The sequence below is a fragment of the Rhinatrema bivittatum genome, chromosome 9, assembly GCF_901001135.1.
Source record: "Rhinatrema bivittatum chromosome 9, aRhiBiv1.1, whole genome shotgun sequence".
In the NCBI taxonomy this organism is placed as follows: domain Eukaryota; kingdom Metazoa; phylum Chordata; class Amphibia; order Gymnophiona; family Rhinatrematidae; genus Rhinatrema; species Rhinatrema bivittatum.
In genome coordinates, this window is record NC_042623.1 from 152,066,588 (window position 1) to 152,093,451 (window position 26,864).

At 42.2% G+C, this 26,864-nt stretch overlaps 1 protein-coding gene across 1 annotated transcript in view; it reads right to left on the reverse strand.

The window, feature by feature from the left end:
- The window catches only part of LOC115099516 (putative coiled-coil domain-containing protein 195), a 34,665-nt gene extending 16,336 nt beyond the window's left edge, over positions 1 to 18,329 (reverse strand). The window contains exons 1-2 of the mRNA XM_029617188.1: positions 17,845 to 18,329; positions 1,476 to 1,734 (exon numbers count right to left, since the gene is read on the reverse strand). Coding sequence (XP_029473048.1) covers positions 1,476 to 1,734; positions 17,845 to 18,166 — 581 coding nt within the window. The 5' untranslated portion in view covers positions 18,167 to 18,329. The remainder of the gene's footprint in view (positions 1 to 1,475; positions 1,735 to 17,844) is intronic.
- Between the last annotated feature and the right edge of the window lie 8,535 nt (positions 18,330 to 26,864).

Here is a 26,864-nt window from a genome sequence, read left to right on the forward strand (position 1 = left end):
TATCCTTCCAGAGGTACTCCCTCCACAACTGGACATAATACTCAGGGAAGGTATTACCAACGACCTATCCAATGGTATAACTAGCTCCTACTAGTAATGTCTTTCTCTATCCATCCTAATATCTCTGAACCTCTAGCTACCACCATGTTGAACTGTTTTACTACCCAACATCATAGGATATCACCACTCAAGTGGTCTCTTTTCTGCTGTGCCAAAACAGTATCTCGTGCCTCGTGAATCAATTTCATGGATTTCTGCACCCCAAATGCATAACTCTGCATTTCTTAGTATTGAAATCCCTCTGCCAAGCAGCCAAATTCTTCCCAAAATTTCTTGAATTACTTCTCCTACTATCCTTTCCCCCAAGTGCATCCACGCTGTAATATCATTCACAAAGATCTTGAACTGAATCAGCCCAGGACTGATAAATGAGGCACTCCAGCCATCACCTTTCTTTCTTTCTTTCTTTCTTTCTTTCTTTCTTTCTTTCTTCAGAGTGAAGTCCATTTACCACCATGCTCTGTTGTCTACCCCAGTTTATAATCCACTGCACCACCTTAGGTCCCACCCCTAGACTGCTCAGTTTATTTATGAGTCTCCTATGTGGGAAACTATAATGAGCTTTGCTGAAATCCAAGTTCAATAGCTGCAGTGCCTACCTCTGATCTAATTATTTCATTTCCCAATCAAAGAAATTGATCAGTCATCTGATATGATCTACCTCTGGTAAAAACACTATGCCCATGCTGCATGAGATTAAATAATCCACTAGATTTCCTTCAGTAGAGTCTCCATTAATTTTCCCATCACCAAAGTCAGACTAATCAGTCTGTAATATCTAACCTTCTCCCTATTATCATTTTTAAACAGATGGGCATCAGCTGCCCTTTACCACTCCTAAGGAAACACTTCCTTCTCCAAAGATCTACTGAACAGATCCTTCAGCAGACCCACCAGAACCTCTCTGACCTTCCTTAACATCATAGGATAAATCATATCCAGCCCCATGGCTTTGTCTACGTTCAATTTTTCAAGTTCCATACATTCACTCTTTTCCGCAAATGGTGCAGCTTCCACCTCCCTACCATACCTCCCCTTGCCAATATTGGATGATCCTTCTCCAATGTCTTCTCCGGTAAATGCTGCACAGAATCTGCTTAGCACTTCTGCTTTTTTCCTTATCCTCTTCCACCTATTTCTCCTCATCTCCTCTCATTTTAACAGTTCTGCATCTGCCCTTTCTTTCACTGACATACCTGAAGAAAGTCTTCACCTTGCTTTCTCTCTTTAGCTGTCTTTTCTTCCACTTGCAACTTTGCCATCCTATCGACTTATTAAAACTCCACTACTTATGGCAACTAAAAACGGTTAATATTCTTTTCCATATTTAGCAACATCAACTCTGATATATTTCATACCAGGCATGCAATTTCATTCCATTTGTTGGCCACAATGCAGATGTAAACCTGACTTACCTGCATTTATACATGTAGTCCTGAAAAGATTTTATGCTGGTAATCTTCTTATTAGAAAAGTGGTCAGCTGGACAGTTTGAAATACTGTCTTCGTCTTTTATTCTTTCTACAGCTGTAGGTGACATAGGTAGCCTTCCTATTCCTTGTACTGCATGACTTCTGTGGCTGGAATTCCTTTTGCTTTGTCTATGATGTGCGTTACCAGCACCAGCATGAACAGATGCCGAGATGGAATAGCGTCGCACAGTCATGGTGTTACCTACATGACAGAGAAATAATATCGCAGAGGAAAAATAAACACTCTGCAAGCTGTTTTTAGAATTGACTGCACCCATATATACAAAATGAAAGCATTTCAGTGCAATGAACATAACAGGCAGATCTCACGAGGAAGCTCTCATGCTGTACCTTAGCACGGGATAGGAGCACAGCAGGAAGAGTTGTTCTGTAGTTTGTGGCATGTACCCAGTTCACATCAGTGAGAAAATACATTATTATGAAAGCATTATCTTCTCCATTTGGTAATGCATAGCTACACATTCTGAAATTGAAGTGGCACCATTGATTTTTCAAGCTGATCTTTGTGGCCCCCCCAAAAATCTGGTTTTCAGGGTAACCAACATATAAACATTAATCTGGTTCTTAGGATAAATGTATGTATGTAAAGTTCATGCAGGTATATATGATCATATTTCACCAATACCTTATTCACTTCACTGGTTACCTGTGAAATGGAGGGTGCACTTTAAGATCCTATTAATGATACACAAAGCCTTAAGTCAGGGCTTCCCAAACTTTTAGCAGGTGTGAACCCATTTTAGCACCTGAAAATTCACATGACCTCAGAGGATGAACAAAATAAATTAGCAAGGGTACAGTAACCTTCCAACAGTCACTCCACTCTCACCCTCCCTGAACTCCTCCCTGATCTCCTCCTACAACCTCTCCAATCTATTCTTTCTTTGAACCTCCACCCCCTCCTGAGGACCTCCTCCCCTCCAGCAAATCCCCCCTCTCTCCCCCTGCCCCTCCAGCTGATGCCCTCTTACATCGCACATCCCCTCACTCTTACCTCCCCAGCTCTTTTTGCATCTCCCAGATGATTCTCTCTCACCTCTAACCCCTTTTATAATCCCCTAACTGATCATCTGTCATTCCCTCCCTCTCACTCCAGCCCCCAATTCCTTCTCACTCTCATCCCCATCTCTTTTCTTTCAACTCCCAGCCTCATCGCCTCCACTCTAACCCCGTCTCTCACATCCCTCAGCTGATCCTCTCTCTCACCTTCCATCTCTTCTCTTACACCCCCTAATCAATCTTCTATTATTACCCATTTCTCACCCTCTACAGCCAATCCCTCCCCACCTGTTCCAACCCTCCAACCTCTCCGGCAACTGATCCCTCCTTTCAAACAGCCCCTCCTCCGAACATCCTCCTGGCCAGGGCTCTTGGCTAAAGATGGATAATATTTGGTGGGAAGAGAGGGCAGGCTGATGACAGGGGCAACATTTTTCTCTTAGGTAGGTTCAGTAGTGGGTGAGGAGAGAGAAGCAGTGGCAATCTCCACCAGCCAGAGCACAGTCAATCCATCTTTCCCCTCATGGCCAGACCAAAGCCCTACAGTGAGGTACAAGCAATAGCAGCAGCAGCATTGGTAATGAAATTCAGCATGGAGCCTGTGAGCTAGTCCTGAACAGCAGTCCTGAACCGTCCTCACACAGTGCTTCCTGCTCCCACACAAATTGATGCCATTGCAGGGCCTGTGAGTGCGTGCTGGCTTAACAGGCCTTATGCTGACTTCCACTGCTAATACTGCTGCTGGCACCTGACGAGTACTGCACAACATGATGAAAGGGCAAAATGTACTCATTAATACAATATTCTTACACAACTATTTTAATATCAATTTAATACAAAAAATTCAAAGATATCAAGTCACATATACACATGTATCAGCTGTTCACATTTAATTATGCAGGTGCACTGTGCACAATATATAAATAAAATTAAAAAAAATACCATATCAGCCATACAGATTCTCACATTTCAAAAACATACTGTTACGATTCTGCCCGCGGTGGGACCACGGACAGCCTCTCACCTCCTTTTTTCACCTTTTTTTCTCCATCTTCAGCGGCCAGAGGCCACTGACGTCCTTGTATGCGGCTGGAGCCACTCCGGTGCAGCACTTGTGGCCAGGAGGCCGCTCTGAAGTCTTCTACCTTCGCGACAGGAGCTGGTGACGTCACCGCTGCTTCACGGCCCGGAGTCCGCCACTGCTCCCTGCCACTGTTGCTTCCTTTGCGGCAGAAGGCCGCAGATGCCATTCCAATGCGGCCTGGAGGCCACCCTGAAGCCTGTCTCCATCGTGGTGCGGGCCTGCTCTTTCCTGCGGCAGGGAGCCACCTCCAGCTTCTTCTTTGCGGCTTGGAAGTCGCCACTCCAGCGTCGGGGCCTGTTCCATGGCCCAGCCCTGCTCCTGCTTGCTCAGCGGCAGGGACACCGCTCTCCAGGATTCTGTCCACTCCTTCCTCCTTAGGTGCGGGGCCGCACCTCCTCTTCATTCTTAAAGGACCAGCGTGGGAGCGGTGCTCCAGTGATGAAATTGTGGGTGTCTCCTCTTCAGCCCTACAAAAGGGTCCTGTCTTCATTGCTTCGTTGCTTTCGCAAGGAGCCAGTCCTCCCTAGGACTTCTCTTCCATCTTGCTTCTTGTTGGCACTCTGTTCCATGTTGGAATTCCATGTCTTCGTTTTCATTGTGGTTTCTTGTCTGACCCTGCGTCTTCATCTCGTCAGTTTCAGCCGTCCTGATGTTTCCATCGTCCTTCTCCTCAGATCTGCTGATATTTCGTTCTTCAGATCTTCTGGACTTCTGATGTCTTTTGGTTCTTTCCTTCTTTTCCTGATGTCCTCTTCTTCGGATATCTTCACATCCCGATCTTCGTTATCCAGATGTCCTCCGTTACGGCAGAGTAAGCCTCCAGAAGATTCCAGCTTTTAATGTTCTTCACTCCGAGTCCCGTCTCCGAGCTTTTAGCCTCAGGTGCCATACTCCGAGTCCCCTCGTGCTCCCTCGCCGAGTGAGGTTCTCCGAGTCCTTGGATCCTGAAGTCCTGCTCCTAACCCTGAATCCTGTCCAGATCTTCTGAACCTCTTGAGCCTGTTTCCGTCCAATTTATTGTGGAAAAGCCAGCAGTTAACAGTTTAAACGTAGAGAAAGAAATTTTAAAGTTTCACATCAAAATGAGGTGTATGGAAGAAAGAACTGGATGTCATCGGCATAAACTTTGTAGTTTATGCCAAGATGAGCCATAACTTTACAGAGGGGAGAAAGATAATTATTTAAAAGGGTTGCCGATATGGCAAAGCCCTGTGGAACACCAATGGTCACAGCATTCCAGTCAGAAACTGCATCGCTAATTCTTACTTATTGAGAACGGTTGGCTAAATAGCAGGTAAACCAGTTAATAATAGTACCAGAAATGCCAATTAACTGTAAACGGTCAAGAAGGATATTATGATCAAGGGTGATGAAGGCAGCGAAGATGTCTAAAAAAAAACAGAACCAGAACATATTCAAGTTCCTGATGATAGTATCAAAACTGGATATACATAAGAACATAAGATATGCCATACTGAGTCAGACCAAGGGTCCATCAAGCCCAATATCCTGTTTTCAACAGTGGCCAATCCAAGTCACAAGTACCCAAACATTAAACAGATCACAAGCTACTATTGCTTATTAATTACCATCATAGCAGTTTATGGATTTATTCTCTAGGAACTTTCCAAACCTTTTTTAAACCCAGTTACACTAACTGCTGTAACCACATCATCTGGCAATGAATTCCAGAGCTTAACTATGCGCTGAGTGAAAAATAATTTTCTTTGATTTGTTTTAAATGAGCTACTTGCTAACTTAATGGAGTGCCCCCTGGTCCTTCTATGATCTGACAGAGTAAATAACTGATTTATATTAAATTGTTCAAGTCCTTTCATGATTTTGTAGACTTTTATCATATCCCCTCTCAGTCTCTTCTCCAAACTGAACAGCCCTAACTTATTTAGCCTTTCCTCATAGGGCAGCCATTCCATGCCCCTTATCATTTTGGTTGCCCTTCTCTGCACTTTCTCCAGTACAGCTATATCCTTTTTGCGATGCGGTGACCAGAACTGCACACAGTATTCAAGGTGCGGTCTCACCTTGGAGCGATACAGAGGCATTATGACAGCCTCAGTTTTATTTGCCATTCCCTTCTTAATAATTCCTAACATTCTGTTTGCTTTTTTAATCACCACAGCACACTGGGCTGATGATTTCAATGTATTATCCACTATGACACCGAGATCTCTTTCCTGGGTGGTAACTCCTAAGATAGAACCTAACATTGCGTAACTACAGCAAGGGTTAATTTTCCCTATATGCATCACTTTGCATTTGTCTCGCAAGATCCTTCTGCAATTCATCACAATCCGCTTGAGATTTAACTACTCTGCATAATTTTGTTTCATCCACAAATTTGATCACCTCACCCACTGTACCCTTTCCAGATCATTTATAAATATATTAAAAAACACCGGTCCAAGTACAGATCCTTGAGGCACTCCACTGTTTACCTTTTCCACTGTGAATACTGACCATTTAATCCTACTCTCTGTTTCTTGTCTTTTAACTAACTTGCAATCCACTAAAGAACATCACCTCCTATCCCATGACTTTTTAGTTTTCTTAGAAGCCTCTCATGCAGGACTTTGTCAAACACCTTCTGAAAATCCAAATACACCATATCTACCGGTTCACCTTTGTCCACATGTTTATTCAACCCTTCAAAAAAATTTTGGAGATTTGTAAGGCAAGACTTCCCTTGGGTAAATCCATACTGACTATGTCCCATCAATCCATGTCTATCTAAATATTTTGTGATTTTATTCTTTATATCAGTTTCCATGATTTTTTCCCGCACTGAAGTCAGGCTTACCGGTCTCTAGTTTCCCGGATCACCCCTGGATCCCTTTTTAATATCGAGGATACACTGACCATCTTCCAGTCTTCAGGTATATCGGATGATTTTAATGATAGGTTACAAATGAATTAAAATAGGTCTGAAATTTCATTTTTTAGTTCTTTCAGAACCCTGGGGTGTACACCATCTGGTCCAGGTGATTTACTACTCTTCAGCTTGTCAATTAGGCCTACCACATCTTCCAAATTTACCATGATTTGGTTCAGTTGATCTGAATCATCTTCAGACCGGGTATCTCTCCAATATCCTCTTCAGTAAACTCTGAAGCAAAGAAATTGTTTAATCTCTCCATGATGACCTTATCTTCTCTAAGTGCCCCTTTAACCCCTTGATCATCCAACGATCCAACTGACTCCCTTGCAGGCTTTCCGCTTCAGACAAAAGTTTTTATTGTGAGTTTTTGCCTCTATGGCCAACTTCTTTTCAAATGTTCTCAGTCTGTCTTATCAGTGTCTTACATTTAACTTGCTAATGCTTATGCTTTATCCTATTTTCTTCTGATAGATCCTTCTTCCAATTTTTGAATGATGATCTTTTGGCTAAAATAGCCTATTTCACCTCACCTTTTAACCATACCGGTAATCGTTTTGCCTTCCTTCCACCTTTCTTAATGCATAGAATACATCTGGTCTGTGCTTCTAGGATGGTATTTTTAAAAAATGTCCATACCTGTTGCACACTTTTTACCTTTGTAGCTGCACCTTTTAGTTTTTTTCTAACTTTTTTTCTCATTTTGTCAAAGTTTCCCTTTTGAAAGTTTAGTGCTAGAGCTGTCGATTTACTTACTATCTCCCTTCCAGTCATTAATTCAAAATTGATAATATTATGATAACTATTGGCAAGCAGCCCCACCACCGTAACCTCTCTCACCAAATCCTACACTCCTCTGAGAGTTAGATCTAAAATTGCTCCTTATCTCGTCGGCTCCTGAACCAATTGCTCCATAAAACTGTCTTTTATTCCATCCAGGAACTTTATCTCTCTAGCATGCCCTGAAGTTTCACTTACCCAGTCAATATTGGGGTAATTGAAATCTCCCATTATTATTGCACTACCAGTTTGGTTAGCTTCCCTAATTTCTCTTAGCATTTCACTGTCTGTCTCACAATTTTGGCCAGATGGACAGTAGTATACTCCTATTACTATACTCTTCCCCAATGCACAAGGGATTTCTACCCATAAAGATTCGATTGTACATTAAGACTCATGCAGGACATTTATCTGTTGGACTCTATGGCATCCTTGACATAAAGCGCCATCCCGCCACCAAGATGTTCCTTTTTGTCATTGCGATATAATTTGTACCCTGGTATAGCACTATCCTATTGGTTATCCTCTTTCCACCATGTCTCTAAGATACCAATTAAGTATATGTCATCATTCACTGCTATACACTCTAATTCTCCCATCTTACTTCTTAGACATCTGGTATTAGCATACAAACATTTCAAAGTGAGTTTTTGTTTGAATTTACATTCTGCTTTTCAGTTGACAGGGATAAATTGGAATCTTTTAGCTCAAGTGAGTTTTTAATTATAAGCACTTGGACTACTTTTCCTATTATTGGAACCTCTCTGTTGGGATGCCATAACTCTAAAGCTTCATTAGTATCCTTTGAAGATACCTCCCTCTGAACTATGCGCTGCTGAGCAACTGTCGGCTTTCCCCTTTGTTCCAGTTTAAAAGCTAGTCTATCTCTTTTTAAAGTTTAGTGCCAGCAGCCTGGTTCCACCCTGGTTAAGGTGGAGCCCATCCCTTTATAAAAGACTCCCCCCTTCCCCAAAAGGTTCGCCAGTTCCTTACAAAACTGAATCCCTCTTCCCAGGACCATTGACTCATCCACGCATTGAGACTCCGGAGCTCTGCCTGCCTCTGGGGACCTGCACGTGGAACAGGGAGCATTTCATAAAATGCTACCCTGGAGGTTCTGGATTTCAGCTTTCTAAGAGCCTAAATTTGGCTTCCAGAACATCCCTCCTACATTTTCCTATGTTGTTGGTGCCCACATGTACCACGACATGCTTTAGAAAGTTTCATAGTGCAGACAGTCTCTGTGTTGCGCCGGAGGCCTTGGACCGAGTTGGGGTTGACGCTACCCATAGGTGAGATCCTATGGGTCCCCACCATCAGCAGGCAGAGAGGGCTGATGGACAGAGGCTGGCTAGCGCTTCACCAATACCAGCCCTCGTTCCCCACGGGTTGAGCCTTTGGGTGCCAGGGCTGGCTGGACTTAGGTGGCCTCCGTCAGTGGTCGTCGATTGATGGATCGAGGTCAGCCCAGAGGCAGCAACTAGTGTAGTGATGTCTGTACTGGACGAGGCGGAGTCCCAGAGATCCGGGCGCCAATAGGAACACAGTCTGACAGAGGGTGCCTGAGCAAGAGCAGGCCGAAGCCTGAGTGAACCACGTCCAGGACAAAGGCTGAAGAGGTGTCTTGAAGCAAGCTGGGATCAGGGTTGGCGGCAGGCTGGAAGCAGTGGCAAGCAAGGCTGAGGTCTAAATGAGAGAGTCAAAGGATGGTCAGTCGAAGCAGAAGTCCAAGACTGGAGAGAAGCAACAGAGTAGTCAGGCGATGCAGAGGTCCGGGGCTGGAGAGAGGCAACGGAGTAGTCAGACGATGCAGATGTCAGGGCTGGAGAGAGGCAACGGAGTAGTCAGACGATGCAGAGGTCAAACCAGGTTAGCAATCCGAAGGAGAAACATAGGAACAGGAACTCAGAAACAAGGAAACAGGAACGAAGGCGATCAGGTTCAGGAACCAGAAACAGGAGAAGCAACAAGTATTCGACTAGCGAGAGGACCTGTTGCAAGGGCAATTTGAGAGAGCGGAGCCCAGGCTTATATACCAGAGCTCAGTTGACGTCATCATGTGGGGTCGCGGCCAGGGTCCCGCCGCGGGCCCTATTAAAGGATCAGCTGTGTGTGCGCGCGCTCCTAGGGAGGGGCGCAGCGCTGGTCAGGACGGTGTCTCTCCGTGGACCATGCAGAGAGGCCAGACACGGAGCATCAGGAACTGTAGCAGAGCTGGAGGCCCCGGGGGAGCCCGAGGACGAAGCCGGTGGCCCACAGCCACCAGAGACGAGGAACCAGGTGCTGGATCACTTTGAGAGAGGTGATGGGGGCCGAGCTGTGGGTCTGCCGGGGGCTGGCATGCATAACACTCTGCACTATGAAACTTTCTAAAGCAAAATTAATATTGGTAAATAATAGCATGAATGTCTAGCAAGCCAGAAAGCTGAACCAATACAGAAGTTTTGATAATCTTGGTAAGAGATGGGAGTGACAATATAGGTCTATTGTTAAGATGAAGAGGGAATCAACAGAGGGTTTCTTCCGTAAAGGACATATTATAGATGGTTTAAGAGAATTTGGGAGATTATCAGTTTATAAAGAGAGGTTATCAGTTTATAGAGGTTAACAATATCTGCAATAACTCCACAAAGGTTATTGCTCAGAAATTTTAATACAACTGTGGAAATCTTTAAGACCACAATGGAGAAGCTAAATGTCAAGAGGAATTAAATTCCAAAAGTCCCCAAACTTTTATCATTTGTCCTTAAAACCAATATTGTATGAAGTGAAACATGACAGGTATAGCGACTTATTAAAGTGGAGGCCAAGTGGCTTCACACTTTTAATGATCCACAGGGAGTACACAGATGAACTCTGGTTTTCATCTGGTGACTCTGGGACCCAGGGCATTATTAGCTCTGGGCACATGAAGCCCATGCCCCAAGTCACCTTCTTGATGCCCTGAGTCTCCATTTTTTTGGTGGCTGTTGGGCTGCAAAGAAGAGGTCCAGTGGAGATGTTTCTAGAACTGATGCTGCTGATGGCGGCCAAAGAAGAGATCTGGCAGATTACTGCAGATCGCATCCTGTGACACCTGAAGAGGAGGCTCAGTGAGATTTATGATGGCTAAAGTAAAGGCCCAGAAGAAAGGAGGAGGCCCAGAGTAAGAACCTGTATCAGTATGACAGACTGTGGGAGTCAGAGCATGTGTGCTTGTGTGTGTGAGTGAAGGAGCCTGTGAGAGCACAAGCCTGTGTACATGTGTGAAAGAGAGCGAGAGAGAGAGAGAGAAAGAAAGAGAAAGAATATGTGGGAGTGAGAGCCTGTGGGAGTGACAGCATGTATGTGTGTTTGAGAGAGAGAGTATATATGTGTGTGTGTGTGTGTGTATGTGTGTGTTTGTGAGGGAGCCTGTGAGAGTGCGAACCTGTGTGTATGTGTGAAAGAGAGAGAGAGATAGAGAGAGAGAGAAAGAGAGTATGTGGGAGTGAGAGCATGTATGTGTGTTTGAGAGAGAGTATATATGTGTGTGTGTGTGTGCATGTGTCTGTGTGTGTGTGAGGGAGGGTGTGTATGTGAAAGCATGTATGTGTGACAGAGAGTGTATGTATGAGAGAATGAACATGTGTATGTTATAGAATGTGTATATGACAGAGAGAGAATAAAGTTTGTGCCCCACTCAACAAATCTACGACAATCTCAGGGTAATTTTAATTATTGTGTATTTGATGCACCTGTTATTTTGAAATATTTTAATGGTGTCTGGTAAATTTATAAAATGATTTATATGATGAGTTTTTAATTATTGGATATTATTCTATTTGTCAGCTGTTTAGAAATATTTATTCTCTTTATTAGTTTGATGTCATAATTCTTGATTTTATTGTTTGATGTGGAATGGTGATGTTTCTGTTGTTGCTGAGAGAGAGTGAGAGAGAGAGAGAGAGAGAGAGAGAGAGAGTAGAAAACAATATGTCACTCCTACTATTTATCCCACTGTAAGAGGGGGCACTTTTAACACAGAATGGGGTTTGGGGGATGGGGTAGGTTTGGGAGGAGCAGTTTTACATACACAGTAGGAGGTACAAACAGCAAAGTTGACATCACTGAAGATTTTCTGTTGTTTGAACTGATGAAAGGTACAAGAGGAGTTGATTTGTACAGTGCACTCTCTACCTAGCTTGTTGCACTCTCTACCTACCATACCTTGTATGAAGCTAGGTAGAGAGTGCATTGTACAAATCAACTCCTCTTGTACCTTTCATCGTTTCAAACAGCAGAAAATCTTCAGTGATGTCAACTTTGCTGTTCGTACTTCCTACTGTGTATGTAAAACTGCTCCCTAAACCTACCCCACCACCAAATTCCATTCCGGGTTAAAAGTGTCCCCTCTTACAGTGGTATAAATAGTAAAGAGACATATCATTCTCTCTCTTTCTCTCTCTCTCTCCAGCATGCAGATAAAAAATGTTTCCTGGTAACGCACTTAGCGGTGCATTAATCAGTGCCTGAAGCGAAAAATAGTGCAGGTGCAATAAATGTATCACACCTTGCAGAAATTACCTATGCAATGCAGGAGCAGGGAAATTAGCCTAACCACACCCCCTTTTTTTTTAATCACAGGCACTATTTCTGCTATATTTATAGCATTTTGATAAATCTAGGCCAAAGTTTGGCTTCTTGCAGTTTCCAGTTCAGGTTTTGCCTGCATATTTTTATTTTTACTTTATGGTCCCTTTATTCTGTATTTGGTGAGGGTCTCTGTTCTGCATGTGTGACTGAGGAAAAGGATACTGCTAGCTTTTAGTTTCTGTGTAGGGATTTATAGCAGTCTGACGTCTTCCATTTCCCTAATAGTTTAGATTGGTTTCGATTATTTCAATTGATGTATCGCATTTCTTAAAAAGAAATCAAAGCGATTTACTATAAAATAAAATTACATAATAAAATAGGCAAACAATAATAAGAAGTAGAAAAATAATAAGTAAAAAATTAAGAACAGCATAATATAAAAACAGAAAACAAGGTAAAACAAAATATCAACATAAGGGCCCTATTTACTAAGCATTTTTTCCATAGACACAAAATAGGAGAAAACCTTTAGTAAATAGGTCCCTAAAAATGTAAGGAAAAAGTTCAGTATATCAAGGACCAAGGAAGCGAGGTATTAATGTCAAAAGCTAGGTTGAAAAGATAGGTCTTAAATTCTTTCATAAATTTAATGAGATCCTTTTCATCTGAGTGTAAGAGGAAGAGAATTCCAGAAACAAGGTGCAAGATAAGCAAAGACCATTTCTCTGGTGCTTTCAAGCCTAATATGCTTGCAAGAAGGGACTGTAAGAAGAGAATATCGGAGCATAGGACCAAGCATGTAAGGATTTAAAAGACTGGCAAGATAGGAAGGATTGCTGGGATTATGGGCTTTGAACGTAAGACATCTGATTTTGAATTGCATGCAGAGTCAGACAGGTAACCAGTCTGTAGTAATGGTGTAACATGGTTGAATTTCTTTTTCTCAAAGATAGGTTTAGCAGTTGTATTTTGGACTAATTGAAAACAGTGTTTAAACTGAGATGAGAGACCAAGACAAACAGCCTTGCAGTAATCCAATCGATTAAGATTTAAGGAGTAGGTGAGAGTTTTAAGGTCTGTGATGTCTAAGAAAGGACAAAGTTGCCAGATGTAACGCAGGAAGTAATATGTATGTTGTATAAGGAGGTGTATCTGTGTTTTAGGGCCTGGTGAAATATTTTCAGTGTTTTCTTTTTCATAAGTAGCATTGTTACTGCTTCAGTCTGGCAATTAAAGGTGAATTTTAAAATCCCGATGTGCAGAGTCCAAGATGGCCTCCCTATAGATGAGACGTGAGCAACCTCGCTCCGTGGTCTTTCTTGAAATTTGCCTTCTTTGAGCTTTACCTGGAAAACTTTACCTAGAATGCTGCATACCAAAAGAAAGGCAAAATTGAAGCCTTCTATTACCTCTACTCCTAATCCGAATCTTAAACAGCCACGAATCGAGATGTTGTTTGCTGGCTCCGTGAGAAATTTGCCGGCGGGAGGAAACGCGGAGACGCCCAATGTTGAGCAGACTTCGGGAACCCAGGTGGAGGAAACATCCCTCAGTCCCGGCGCACCAGAAGCCCCGGAACCACCATCTGAAATTTTCAGTCTATCTGGAGACGCCACGGCAGAGTGGCTGGAAGGGAGAATGGCACCTTTGAGAACAGCTGTCCCGAGAAAGGACGCAGGTGAAGAGTCTCTTTCGGAGAGCCGAGTGGATCGAGGCTCCGGGGACCTGGCGGCCATGAATTACCGGAAAGATGGTAAGACTGGGGAACTTGAGACAACAGGGAGGAGTGAGCCATACATATGAGTAACTGGCACGTTTCCCTTGACTAAACCTCAGGAAATTACTATAGATACAATATGGAATATGTTTGTTGCAATGGATTCCTCTATTAAAGCTATGTTGAGTTTACTCAGAGAAAATCTGCAGCATACTAAGAATGTTGATATTAAAATTAATTCCTTGGAAAAGAAAGTTGTAGAGAACAAACAAACTAATCTGAAAACCTGGCTTTTTAAAAAAGCTTTTTACAAAGATAAAGAGAAGGAGAAAAATAGTTTATGGATAAGGATGCACCAAACTAGAAGTTGTTATTTTTAACTTACACAAACATATTAATGTTAAAATCAAACTGCTTAATATGTTCCTAACAAACAGGCTTAACTTACACACTTAGGGGTAGATTTTCAAAGGAGTACGCACGTAAGATACGTGCGTACCCCCCGAAAACCTACCCCAAACCCCCCCTGCGCGCGCTGAGCCTATTTTGCATAGGCTCGGTGGCACGTGCAAGCCCCGGGACGCGCGTAAGTCCCGGGTCTTCGAGCAAAGACAATATTGCCGATCTGTGCATAGCATCTTTCAGCGCATCGAATCGCAAGCACTGCCATCAGTTATGTTTCATTTTTCAAAGTTCTTAAGTAAGCAGGCATTTTTATACGGCTTTTTTTGACACATTTCTGAGACACCAGTTTTAAGTCATTTATTCTAAACCAATACATTTATTGGGTTAAGTTTTTCAACTCAATTATATATTCAGAATTTTTTCATAGACAGATTACCTCATTATGCTGCTGATTTGTCTCAAAGTTACAACAACTTTTAATTTAAAGTATCTTCATAGTTGTTGCATATTTTTTTATTTTTTTCTTTCTTTTTCTCCTATACAATTTTTTTCTCCTATCCATTTCTTTTTCTTTCATGCATTATATTTTTTGTTTGCCAATAGCATTGGTTAAATTTTCTTTGAGCAAACATGTATATTATATACATTAATAAGTGGCTTTCCAAGTATTAATTAATTTTTCATGTTTCAATATTATATACAGCATTGGAGAGCATTGCTCATCAATCACACTGCGGCACAGGATATTGTTTTTGACTTGAGGTACATATATAATTTCTTATGTCATCCAATAACTTTAATATTTATAATATTATTCATTCATTTCATTCTTATTTGTTTTATTTATCAAATTACAGACCATTTGATGTATATTTACATTTGAAACCCGGACACTCAGAAACTACAAAACAATAAATTTGAGGTAAAGGCAATATATATATTTTTTATTGGCTTTGATTGATACTTCATCAGACATACAGTCAATATAACTTTTTTTTCAGTTTTATATGTTACACCACACACATTCATGTTACCATTTTATATGTCCATTTTACATGTTTGTTTTATGATTTTTATTCATTTATTTATTAGTATGTGCTATTTATTGTATGTTGTAGCCCCTGACACAGCCCCACTGAAAAAGGGCGAAACTCGGCCTGAGTCGGGCTTGTTTGCAAATGTGTGCCTCTGTTCAATAAAGAAAATCCAGATCAGACATTTGGCTGCTAATTCTGTACTGTTGCCCCCACGGCTATGTTTGGCAGCCTCCCTTGCTGTTTCTTCAGAATCTGGATTTATCCAGATGGAACAAAGGCTACTCAGGAGAGGAGGAGTTTCCTACAAATGAGACCAGAAGTCATAAATAGGGGTGCAAAGTTTATATTACGTTTTCCCTTCAAATGTATCCTGATCTTTCGAGACTCTAGGTATGTTTTCCTAGATCCAGCACAGTTGCGAATACATCTGGATTCACATTCCTGAAATGTGTCCGAAGTTCTGGTAATTAAGTAGTTCTCAGGAAACATTTATATAGGGCGAGATGTTTAGTTAAATAAATAGCCTTTGCTTTTTCCTTTGTAACTGCTCAATTGTATATTGGACTCCCCATTTACCTATGATTTTCAGATAAGAAAGATAAATTTTCTTTTTTCACTTTATCGGATATTAATATAAGTGTGTTACTGTTTTATTTTATCTGATATCAGGAACTAATTTGTTCTGTAAACTTGATTAAAACTCAATAAAAATTAAATTGAAAAAAAAAAAATCCCGATGTGTGCCAAAACCAGGAGATATGCGAATATGTTGGGCTGTCGGGCGCTGAATGTATTTTAAAAGCTGTCCAGATATATGCATATCTCCTGCTGCGTGCACAAAATTGTTTTCCAAAAAAGGGGTGGAGCGTGGGCATGGTCTTGGCATGGACGTTCCAGGATTTTGCATTAAAACCAATGCATTTTACGCACACAAGCATGCACTGGGGTTCCCTGCCTCATAACTCTACTTCTGCTATAGATAAAAAAATCTAGGCATGTCAGCAGGGTTTTAAGGGTCGGGGCTAACAGGGGGAAGGAAGGCTATTAAACCTGGGGGTTTTGGAAGTCCTATCCCTTAAATGGGCAAACTGGGAACAAACTGGGAAAATGGCCAATGGCGTCAGTATGCGTGGCTTTTAAAATCCCCCCACTTACACGGCAAAAGTGGCATTTGCACACATAAGCTTGCACCCACTTAAAATTGTGCTCTGCCTATTTTATAACTTGAGATACAGGGGTTATATTGTGATTCTGTCATATCCTGTATATACCCCAAATAGAATTTTTATTGATTGATGCTCTTGAATTATTTAGGGGTAGTTTTACTTAATGGTTGAAACTGGCCAGGGTTTTCTTTGTTTCTTAGAAGGTCCTTCTATCCAGCGACTAACATGCGCCTTTCAACAATGGAGCAAAATGTTTGTGCCTCTTGCTTTATGAGCAGGAGTGTCCTGTCTCTGCATGGACAGAATTTGCTAAGAGGTGAGTGTGGAGAAAGCCACTGGACCCCTGCCAGGATCGATAAGTGTGATTTCCCTGTCATAGGTCATATAGGATGACTCCCTGATGACAGCTGCATAGGAACATAGAACAGAGATCATTTGACTTCCTAGTATTTGTTTTTATATTATTGTTCTTGGGGAAGGAAGGATAGAAGTTGATCGTGAATGAGTTCATTAATAAAATCTCAGGGGCAGGGAAGAGGAGGACTTATCTGGGCCAATGCATCAGATCTCTTAGGTACTTTGCAACGCCTCTGCTGGGGCCACTGTAATAGATCATTGGGATGACCCAACTTGGCTATTCTTAAGTTCTTATGTTTAACCCTTTGTCATCTCAATTCAAATCCTTAATGATGATACATAAAGCCTTGTACAACATCGCACCTCTCAAGCTAACATTCCAAATTCAACTACACACATCCATGAAACCGACCAGAAGCGCTTATCAGAACAGACTAATCACCCAACCAGCTAAATCCGCGCTGAGAAAACGCGCCCTATCCACAGCAGGCCCTTCACTCTGGAACTCACTTCCCACAGACCTTCGCCTTGAACCATGCCACTCCACATTTAAAAAGAAACTTAAGACTTGGTTATTTAAACAAGCATTCCCGCAGAGCTAAGAGCAGGTAGAAAGTCAGTCACATATCTTCCGTTTTACCCCAGCATATTTCACATAACTTGTTATCTTATTTACTGTTATTTTCATGGATGTTTACTGTTAGTTATTTATTTATTTTTATTTTTTTATTTTATTTATTTATTTATTAATTGTTATTTTATCTATTTATTATTACTTCTTAATTGTTAACATTATTATATATATTTTCCTGTTATTTGGATTAACCATGTTCATTGTAAACCGCTAACTTGAAGCGATAGTTACTGTTCATTGTAAACCGGGGTGATATGTATATTATACAGGAACCTCCGGTATATAAATCCTTAAATAAATAAATAAATAAATCAATCTCGTACAAGAAAATGCTTTGTAATACTTGACTGCAAACCTTGATTGGTTGATGTTAAAAAAAAAAAAAAAATCCGAACACACACTTGAATTCTCGTACATCAAGAAAGCGTCTTGACGGGATCAAGGTGAGTATGTTTTAAGGCAGCGATAAAACATCGTGTACTAACTAGTGTTAACTTAAAACACATATCATTTCCTACCTCCAACCACCCCAACTGATGGTACAAGAGATGTGCCTTGCAGCTAGCAAAAACCCAGTCACACTTTTGATACGTAAAAATAAATAAATCTTAATTTCAAGTGTCGCAGTACTTCCCATTGCTGCGACCGTCTAAGGTAGTCCTTACCCTTCTGCTCTTGCCGTTCCAGGGACGAAGCGGCCGAGACGTTCCTGCGCAGGGCAGCGGGAGCCGGGGCCTCCTCTGGCGCGGAGCTCTTGCGGCTCCCCTCCTCCTTCTCCACTTCCAGCGGGCGCACGGCGCCCACAGGCCCGGCCCGGCTCAGCTCCGCGTGCAGGGCCCGGTTCTCGCGCTCCAGCTCGCGCACCTCGCCGCGCAGCTCCCGGATCACGCGCAGCAGGCGGCCGTTTCCTTCCATGCTGCCGACGGCTGGTGCCCACTGCTCGTCGCTGGGCTGGGAGAGAGGTCGGGCTTGCTGAGGCCCGGTCATTCTGTACTTAAAGCGCCCCCGAACAATGGCAGCCCGTCCCGGCCCCTGCTGCCTGTCCGTCCGCCTGTCAGCGCCTCCCGGGCTTGCATCAATTGTTCATCTACGGCGCCATCAATTATTCAGGCCGACCCGGTTTCGGTTTTCTTCAGGGAATTTTTTTTTTCTTTGTTTCCGTCACGCATTTCTATTGCTATTTTTAATTTTATATTTCAGTAGTAACATTTGTTGGGAAAAGAAAGCGGTGCATTGCACCTTAGGCATATGTATATTTATCTCATGGTTTTTTTTCTTCTGTCAGGGATGTTTCTGCTAGGCCGTTTCTACAAAGAAATGTGTTTCAAAATAGGGTAAAAAAAACCCCCTCAGTAAACAGGCCTATTTGGTAGCTAGTGTAAATTTCTTAGCATTCAGTTACTGCACCCTTTATTTTTTTTAATATATCGTCTTATTTTTCCCAATTTTTGAACTGTATTTTGTATTCATCACTTTATATTTTTCTGTTTAACAATAAGGGGATAAAGGGACCCTAAAGTGTACAAGTTACTTGAAATAGCCATAAAGGAGATTTTAACCTCACATTATAGTGTTTCATCTTCACTCTTCATTCTGAAAATTATTCATTTCTGACATTGCACCTGTCTGGATCATAGGTTGAGTCTTTTCAGCAGCTTGAGAAAGAATTCAGTCTGGTGAGGAGACCCTAATGTGTGATGTGCCTGAGAACTTCTAGTTTCTATCCTTAACAGATCACATGGGGTAACCTGCACAGAGCGGCAGTTACTGCTCCTAACAGATCACATGGGGGGTAACCTGCACAGAGTGGCAGTTACTGCTCCTAACAGATCACATGGGGGTAACCTGCACGGAGCGGCAGTTACTGCTCCTAACAGATCACATGGGGTAACCTGCACGGAGCGACAGTTACTACCTTTAACAGATCACATGGGGTAACCTGCACAGAGTGGCAGTTACTGCTCCTAACAGATCACATGGGGTAACCTGCACGGAGCGGCAGTTACTGCTCCTAACAGATCACATGGGGGTAACCTGCACGGAGCGGCAGTTACTGCTCCTAACAGATCACATGGGGTAACCTGCACGGAGCGGCAGTTACTGCTCCTAACAGATCACATGGGGGGTAACCTGCACAGAGCGGCAGTTACTACCTTTAACAGATCACATGGGGTAACCTGCACGGAGCGGCAGTTACTGCTCCTAACAGATCACATGGGGTAACCTGCACGGAGCGGCAGTTACTGCTCCTAACAGATCACATGGGGTAACCTGCACGGAGCGACAGTTACTACCTTTAACAGATCACATGGGGTAACCTGCACGGAGCGGCAGTTACTGCTCCTAACAGATCACATGGGGGGTAACCTGCACAGAGTGGCAGTTACTGTTCCTAACAGATGACATGGGGGTAACCTGCACGGAGCGGCAGTTACTGCTCCTAACAGATCACATGGGGGTAACCTGCACGGAGCGGCAGTTACTACCTTTAACAGATCACATGGGGGGTAACCTGCACGGAGCGGCAGTTACTGCTCCTAACAGATCACATGGGGGTAACCTGCATGGAGTGGCAGTTACTGCTCTTAACAGATCACATGGGGTATCCTGCACAGAGAGGCAGTTACTGCTCTTAACAGAACACATGGGGGGTAACCTGCACGGAGCGGCAGTTACTGCACCTAACAGATCACATGGGGGTAACCTGCATGGAGTGGCAGTTACTGCTCTTAACAGATCACATGGGGTATCCTGCACAGAGCGGCAGTTACTGCTCTTAACAGAACACATTCCCAAACAACATGGGGTAACCTGCACCGAGCAGCACGTATTATCTTTAACAGAATGTGTGGGGGTAACTTTTATGGAGCGGCAGTTACTACCATAAGCAGATTGCTGGGCAGACTAGATAGAACATTTGGTCTTTATCTGCAGTCATTAATATGTTACTATGTTATGCCTTCAGTAGAAGAGAGACAGAGCATCTTTTCCAGTGCTGCCACTCTACTAGATTATTTGTGAGGGAAATTGGCCAGTCTTTCAAATATTTGCCTCTCAGGATCAGATTTAACACTGTTAGTAATCTTTTACTTTTAACTCAAGCCAGTGTGAGGAGGGTGTTGTTTATTTCTGACTGAGTTGCCTCAGCAACAGGAAGATGATTCAGTCACTGGCCATCTGGAGAAAGTACGCTTTCTGAAGTGGACAAAACTATCTGTGAACCTGCAGGTCTGTTTGGGAAGGAATCTCATGCATCTGAGCAGGGCCGGTTTTAGATACACTGGGGCCTAGGACAGAAATTAAGGATTGGATCCATCCAATGCCAGGTGCTTGAAGCCTCTGTGACTTCATTCAGCTTGAACCTTAGGGGCCCCCTAGGCTGTTGCCTTACTTGTTCCTCCTCCCCTCTAAAACCAGCTCTGCCTCAGAGACCATGGCCCAGGTCCATCTGGGAGAAAGTGCTTCACTAAAGATGCTGCTGCGCTCCTGAGAACCTGCACTGGTCACTGCTGAAAGCTATCCACGGGAAAAAGAGTCTTCTCAAATTACAACCATCAAGTAGGGCTGCCAATCCTCAAAGATTGCCCTTAAGCGGCCAGGACACTGCTAAGAGCAACCCTGGAGAAAGTACATAAAAAACAATATTGAATAGGGAATCAGATTTATTTTATTAGGTTTATATGTTCCTGCAGACTATAATCCGGTCAGTGTTTGCAGTGCCAGGCTGCAAGGAGAAAGACTACATGACAAAGGCACTCAACTCATCTTTTGTATGGTTAATGCAGTAACATTAATTTATTTTGCTCTAATGTATATACTTTGGATTTGTAAGTCGTATTGCACCCTTAATCAAAGGATGAGATGTTGTCGAGAGGCTGCTGTGATCGGATTCTAGCAGCAAGTGACAGAGCACAGCCCAAGTGAGTTTGCTTTGCCGGAAGTAGGAAACAAGTTTCTTTTCATACAGAGGGAAGGAGGTGGATGAGCTTTGGAAAAAAACATTCTCTACTTTGTCTGAAGAGCTTGGCAGAAGATAAATTGTGAGACTTTCAGTGTTGCTGAAAGATCCGGCTGATCCATAGAATCTGCAGCTGAGAAAAGGATCTAGGCATCATCCTATATAGTACGTTGAAAGCCTCTGCTTAATGTACGGCGGTGGCCAAGAAAGTAAATAGAATGCTTGGAATTATTAGGAAACGAATGGAGAATAAAACAGAGAATATCATAATGCCTCTGTATCGCTCCATGGTCCGACCTCATCTTGAGTATTCTGTGCAACTCTGGGCACTGCCTCTCAAAAAAGATATAGCACAATTAGAGAAGGGTGACCAAAATGATACAGGAGATGGAATGATTTCCCTGTGAAAAAAGGCTAAAGAGGTTAGGACTTTTCAGCTTGGAGAAGAGATGGCTGAGTGGGAGATGTGATAGAACTCTATAAAAAATAATGAGTGGAGTGGAATGGGTAAATGTAAATCAATTGTTTATTCTTTCAAAAAGTACAAAGGCTAGGGAACATGCAATTAAGTTACTTGGTAATACATTTAAGACAAATAAGAGAAAATATTTTGTACTCAATGCATAATTAAGCTCTGGAATTTGTTGTTGGAAGATGTGGTAAAAGCTGTTAGGAATAGCTGGGTTTATAAACGTTTTGGACAAGTCCTGAAAGAAAAGTCCATAAACCATTATTAAGGTAGACTTAAATAAATCCACTGCTTATCCCTGGAATAAGCAGCAGGGATTATATTGACCTTGGGATCATGCCAGGTTCTTGTGACCTGGATTGTCCACTGTTAGAAAGAGGATACTGGGCTTGATGGACTTTTGGTCTGATCCAGTATAGCAAATCATATGTTCTTATGTTCTAAAAGATCCTGCACAGGACCAGTCGTGTGAGTAATTATCTTGGCTGGATTCAGTATCAAATGAGAGATCCAGTGGGCCTACCTCCTGCCTCTCTTCTTAGTCCAAAAGAGTATGCTTCTGTAGGATGAAGTACTCTGGCATAAGCAGAAAGACTGTTTGTAGCATTTGTTTTACATTTTGGATTATAAATTTCCAACTGGACTGCAGCTGCCCTTGTTCTTCATCAGGTATGTTATAGGTAAAAAGATTTTCATTTGTGAACCACCATTTCTGTTGTCCTGTATGGTGATTTCCAAAGAGGGAAAAGGGCTTTACATTCACTGGGAAGGCCTAGCAGAGAACTCTGACCCCCTATAGGGACCCCTTGAATGGCTATTGATTATTGTGTAACTGTGCATGTTGTTTGATTACAAATGTAACACTCATTTCATAACCATACATTACTTTCTTTTAATATATTTTTTAAAGAGCTGAATGAAATTAATACCAAGAGCCATTTATTTAATTGATTGTGCATACACCCAAAACATTTTCAAATATATTAGAAAGAATACCTATGATTGTTTCAAAATTAAGATTAGTAATAAAGCTTGTTTCTTTTGCTATTTTGTTTATTTAAATGTGCTTACAATCATTTAAAGGGACCCTGACTGTGCCTTCAAGGAGCCGCTGAAAGACATCCTGTGCTCTTTGTTTATCAAAATCAGCAGCCTTTATGAAAGGGGCATGAATGATGACACTCACTCTTCAGGCACCGCATGTGTCATTAGTTTCTGAATAACATGGTTGATTCCATGTGAGATGACATGCTGTAACTCTGTTAGGGCAGAAAAAGCAAGCGGTGAAAAGGGCTTCCTGCCACATAGGGTAACTTTCTGTATGTGGGTGATAAATGTGTACAGAATCTTGCCAGCAGTGGCACCACTGAAGGCCCCTGACCTGCTATATGACTGCTAAGGGATGAGGCAGGTAGTGCTCTGCAGTGTAAGTGATACACAGATGGAACTGTTAGTTGGGGTAGATGACATGCCATTTCCCCCCTGGCCTTTCTCTTCCTTTCATATCTTAAAGGCTTCGGTGAGATGCCAGGGCAGCCGGTGACTTGAATGGTCTGTATGCTGTTTTTTTTTTTGCCAGGAAGCTGCTAATGCTTTTATTTTAAAGTGCATGACTGTATGAAGGAAAAAAAACGATTGCATTACTGGGGAAAGCGTGCTTTATAATGTTTTGATGACGTTTGATGCCAGCAGTTATTCATTCTGTTACTTGCTAAGCCATTGGCACTTTTTTAAATTTTTTTTACTGTACAAAACCTTTTTATATATCTTGCTGTTGTTTCTTTCTACAGTGTAACCTGTGGACCTTAACCAAATAAGTGTTTGAGAGTATATTTATATAATATGATGTTTTGACCGTCATGAACAAATGTCCTGTTATTTTGCCTTTAGTTAGCTTTGATGTCATTCATCAGCTTGCTTCATATTCTTCCTTTTTCCTTATTCTGTAGAGGGCCAGTCTCATTGGAGCAACTTTATATGTCTGAGAAAAAATAATTAGATTTATGCTAATTTTAATAAGGCTAATGTATATTCTGCAGCTTGAAGCTGGATCAACCCTAAATCCCTCATAGGCTCATTAACATCCTATATGCCACTATTTGGGCTCCTGAGGATGGATTTTTTTAAACACACAAAAACATTTAAAATATTTGGCTGATCCCTCTGACTATTTGTCATGGCCTCCTTTCCAGCCTCAAACTAGATGAATGAACCCCTATGTGCTCAAATCCTTCAAAGGAGGAGAGGTAGCATTTTAGGGACCTTATAAGAGTGTTAAATATTAAACAAGGACCTTTAAAAGTGTTTGAAAGAATTGTTATACTCTCTGGGGCCCCAAAGAAGGGTGCCATTCTGGATTAATACACTCCCTTAATTTAAGAGGCCTACTTAGCTAGTCACCTGATTCTACCTGAGGTGATCAAGGCATATTTCATCAGGTCTATTTCCACTCCTTGAGTAGAGAGAACATTTTCTGATGGTGTGTGACTATGATCCTTTGTCTTTCCATATGTTTACAAAGCTCCATAAACTGGAAGTCACAAGTCATCAGATGCCACTTTATGGAAGAGTCCTGTCAGCTGTAGTCTGCAATCTACCCCCTCTCCCAAAAAATCAGTGATGGGCATATTACTGCTGTGGAAGTTCCCATGCTGTGGGTAGTTATGAGTGAAGTGTAATGTCAGAGAATGGAAATTTTGGTTTCCTGATATTTTGGTTTCTCAGAGTTTCAGCATAATAGCTCAGACATCCCATCCCAGTTTTCCAAAAGGTTGCTTCCATTGGGTCCAGTATTCAAGGTCTGTTGTATCATCCCAAAAAGGATGAAGGGGCATATTTGGAAATTTTAGTGAAAGTATGATCTTTTATTTGTTAAAGTACATATGCTGATATTATGCATTTTTTAAATGTTTTTTTTAATTATTATATTAAAGCTAAGAGTTCAGAAAGTAGCCACTCTGGATGAACTTGTAAAGAAAAGAAGAGCCCAAGGCAATCAGGGCACAAGAAGAATTCCTCAATTCAGTCTGAATCTGTCTGCTACCCAAGGTCTGGGCTACTATGGTGGAGCTTTGAGAAACCAAGTTATCAGGTAGGACACATTTTCCCTTCTGTCCTCAGAATTAAGAAATCCTTCATTTCCCGGGAGTATATTCATTTTACTATATGAAAACTCTGAACTGCTAAGAGTTGAGATAAATGACACAGTGCAGGCACCCCAAAGTTATATTTGTCAGATTTATTTCCTTTTGATTACATTTCTGTTGTGAAAGCAAAGCTTGTGTCACTATGTTTCAGTAATTTAAGGAGACATAAGATGGTGCATTAATTTTGCATGTCAAAGGAAATGTAATACTTTAAGCTGTTCTCATTACCTAAGCCTTCAAGAGGCTCTTGAGTTTAAATATAAAAATATATAACTATATATGAAATGTATATTTAAAAAGTAAATCTTCAAAGGCCTCTTTTGGTGAAGGTTTATACACATTTAGCATTATCCTTTCATGTGATAATATTTTTTTGCACGTCTGTTTCACGATATCATCACGCTATGACACAAAACCACTATACTGTTTCCAATATCGAATATCCCAATAGGACTCAAGAACAGCAGCATTCAGTTTCACAATTTCTCTTTACACATATATCCCTTCATATATATTTAACGTTTATTCTGGTTATTATACCTAGATCCCATATAAATTTAGAAAAACATATTTTACAGACTTTTTTGAAACATTTAAAAATTGTCAACATGCAAAAAACATTAAAAACATGTACAATTCAATGCTATATGCCTATATATGTAGTACAAAAAACAAACATATAACAGATTTACAACTCTAAAGTCTATACTTATGACAAAATATTTTGTTGCCGTAGAAACTATATCAAAATATTATAAATCTGCCGTGCTTTTTAAATGATCCACCCACTCTGTTTCTCTTACTTTTCTTGTTTCACTTGGTTTTCTATACCACCATGCTTTTCAGACAATCCACCTTCTCTTAGTTTTCTATATCAATTTCCTCTTTTATTCCTTGCCAATTTTCTCCTTATCCTGACACTGCAGCATTTTGGCATTAAATGCCTGCATCAGGGGAACAGAGAATTCTTAAATTCAGAGCTCATTCCTTGCCTTTTACCAAACGATCATTCCGATAAGCCTGTCCCCTTGGACCTGCCTGGGTTGGCCCAGCAGCTGCAGTATCAAAAACAGTACCTCGAGGTCCATACTGGTTCGGTAGGGGAGTTATCGTCCCGATTGGATGCCAGGGCCCTGATTGGATTCCAGGGCCTCGTCTGCCCCAGAACCAGCCCCCGAGGGTCAAGACTCTTCAGTGACTCAGCTGCTGGCACCCTCTCGCTACGCTGGAGATTCAAGGACCTGCCGCGGCTTTCTGAACCAATGTTTTGTACGGTTCTCTCTGTTGCCTTGGCAGTTCCCCTCGGATGCGGTGAAAGTGGTGTATATCCTGTCCCTGCTTGATGGAAAAGCTTTAATATGGGCTTCTCCCCTTTGGGAAAACAATGATCCTTCGCTAACGAACTTACAACAGTTCATCTCGAACTTTCGTCAGGCCTTTGATGAGCCCGCCCGAGTAGCCTCGGCTACGTCTGATCTGCTGCAACTCCGACAGGGGGCTCGCTCCTTGGCAGATTATGCTATGGAATTTCAGACTTTAGCCCAAGAAGTAGGTTGGCAGGATGGTAGTCTTAAGGCCATCTTCTTGGAGGGTCTTTCCGGACGCATAAGGGATGAGATTGCTGCTCGAGACCTGCTGGAGGACCTCAATGCCTTGATAGAGATGGCTGCTCGCATTGACCGCCGCCTACAACAATGGGCCAAGGAGCAGCGCTCCTCTCGCCATAGTCCTGCCCGTGGGCCAGCGAGACCTGTATCTTCTTCCAAGAGCTCTCGTCCAGATGCTTCCACCTGCGAACCTATGCAGCTGGGACGGGCCCCGCTTTCTGCTGAAGAAAGGCAACGTCGCCATTCGTTGAAGTTGTGTTTATATTGTGGTCAGAAGGGCCACTTCTTGGCATGCTGCCAGGAGCGTGCGGAAAACGCCAAAGCCTAGCAGGTAGGGAGGAGCTCCTCCTAGGCTGTGCTACAGCCCCTCAATGTACTGTCCCTGTTACCCTGGAACATCCTGGAGGTTCTTTTGAGACAATGGCGTTCCTAGATTCGGAAGCCGGAGGTAATTTCATCCTGCAGGACCTAGTCTCCCAATTGTGAATCCCTACGCATAGACGGG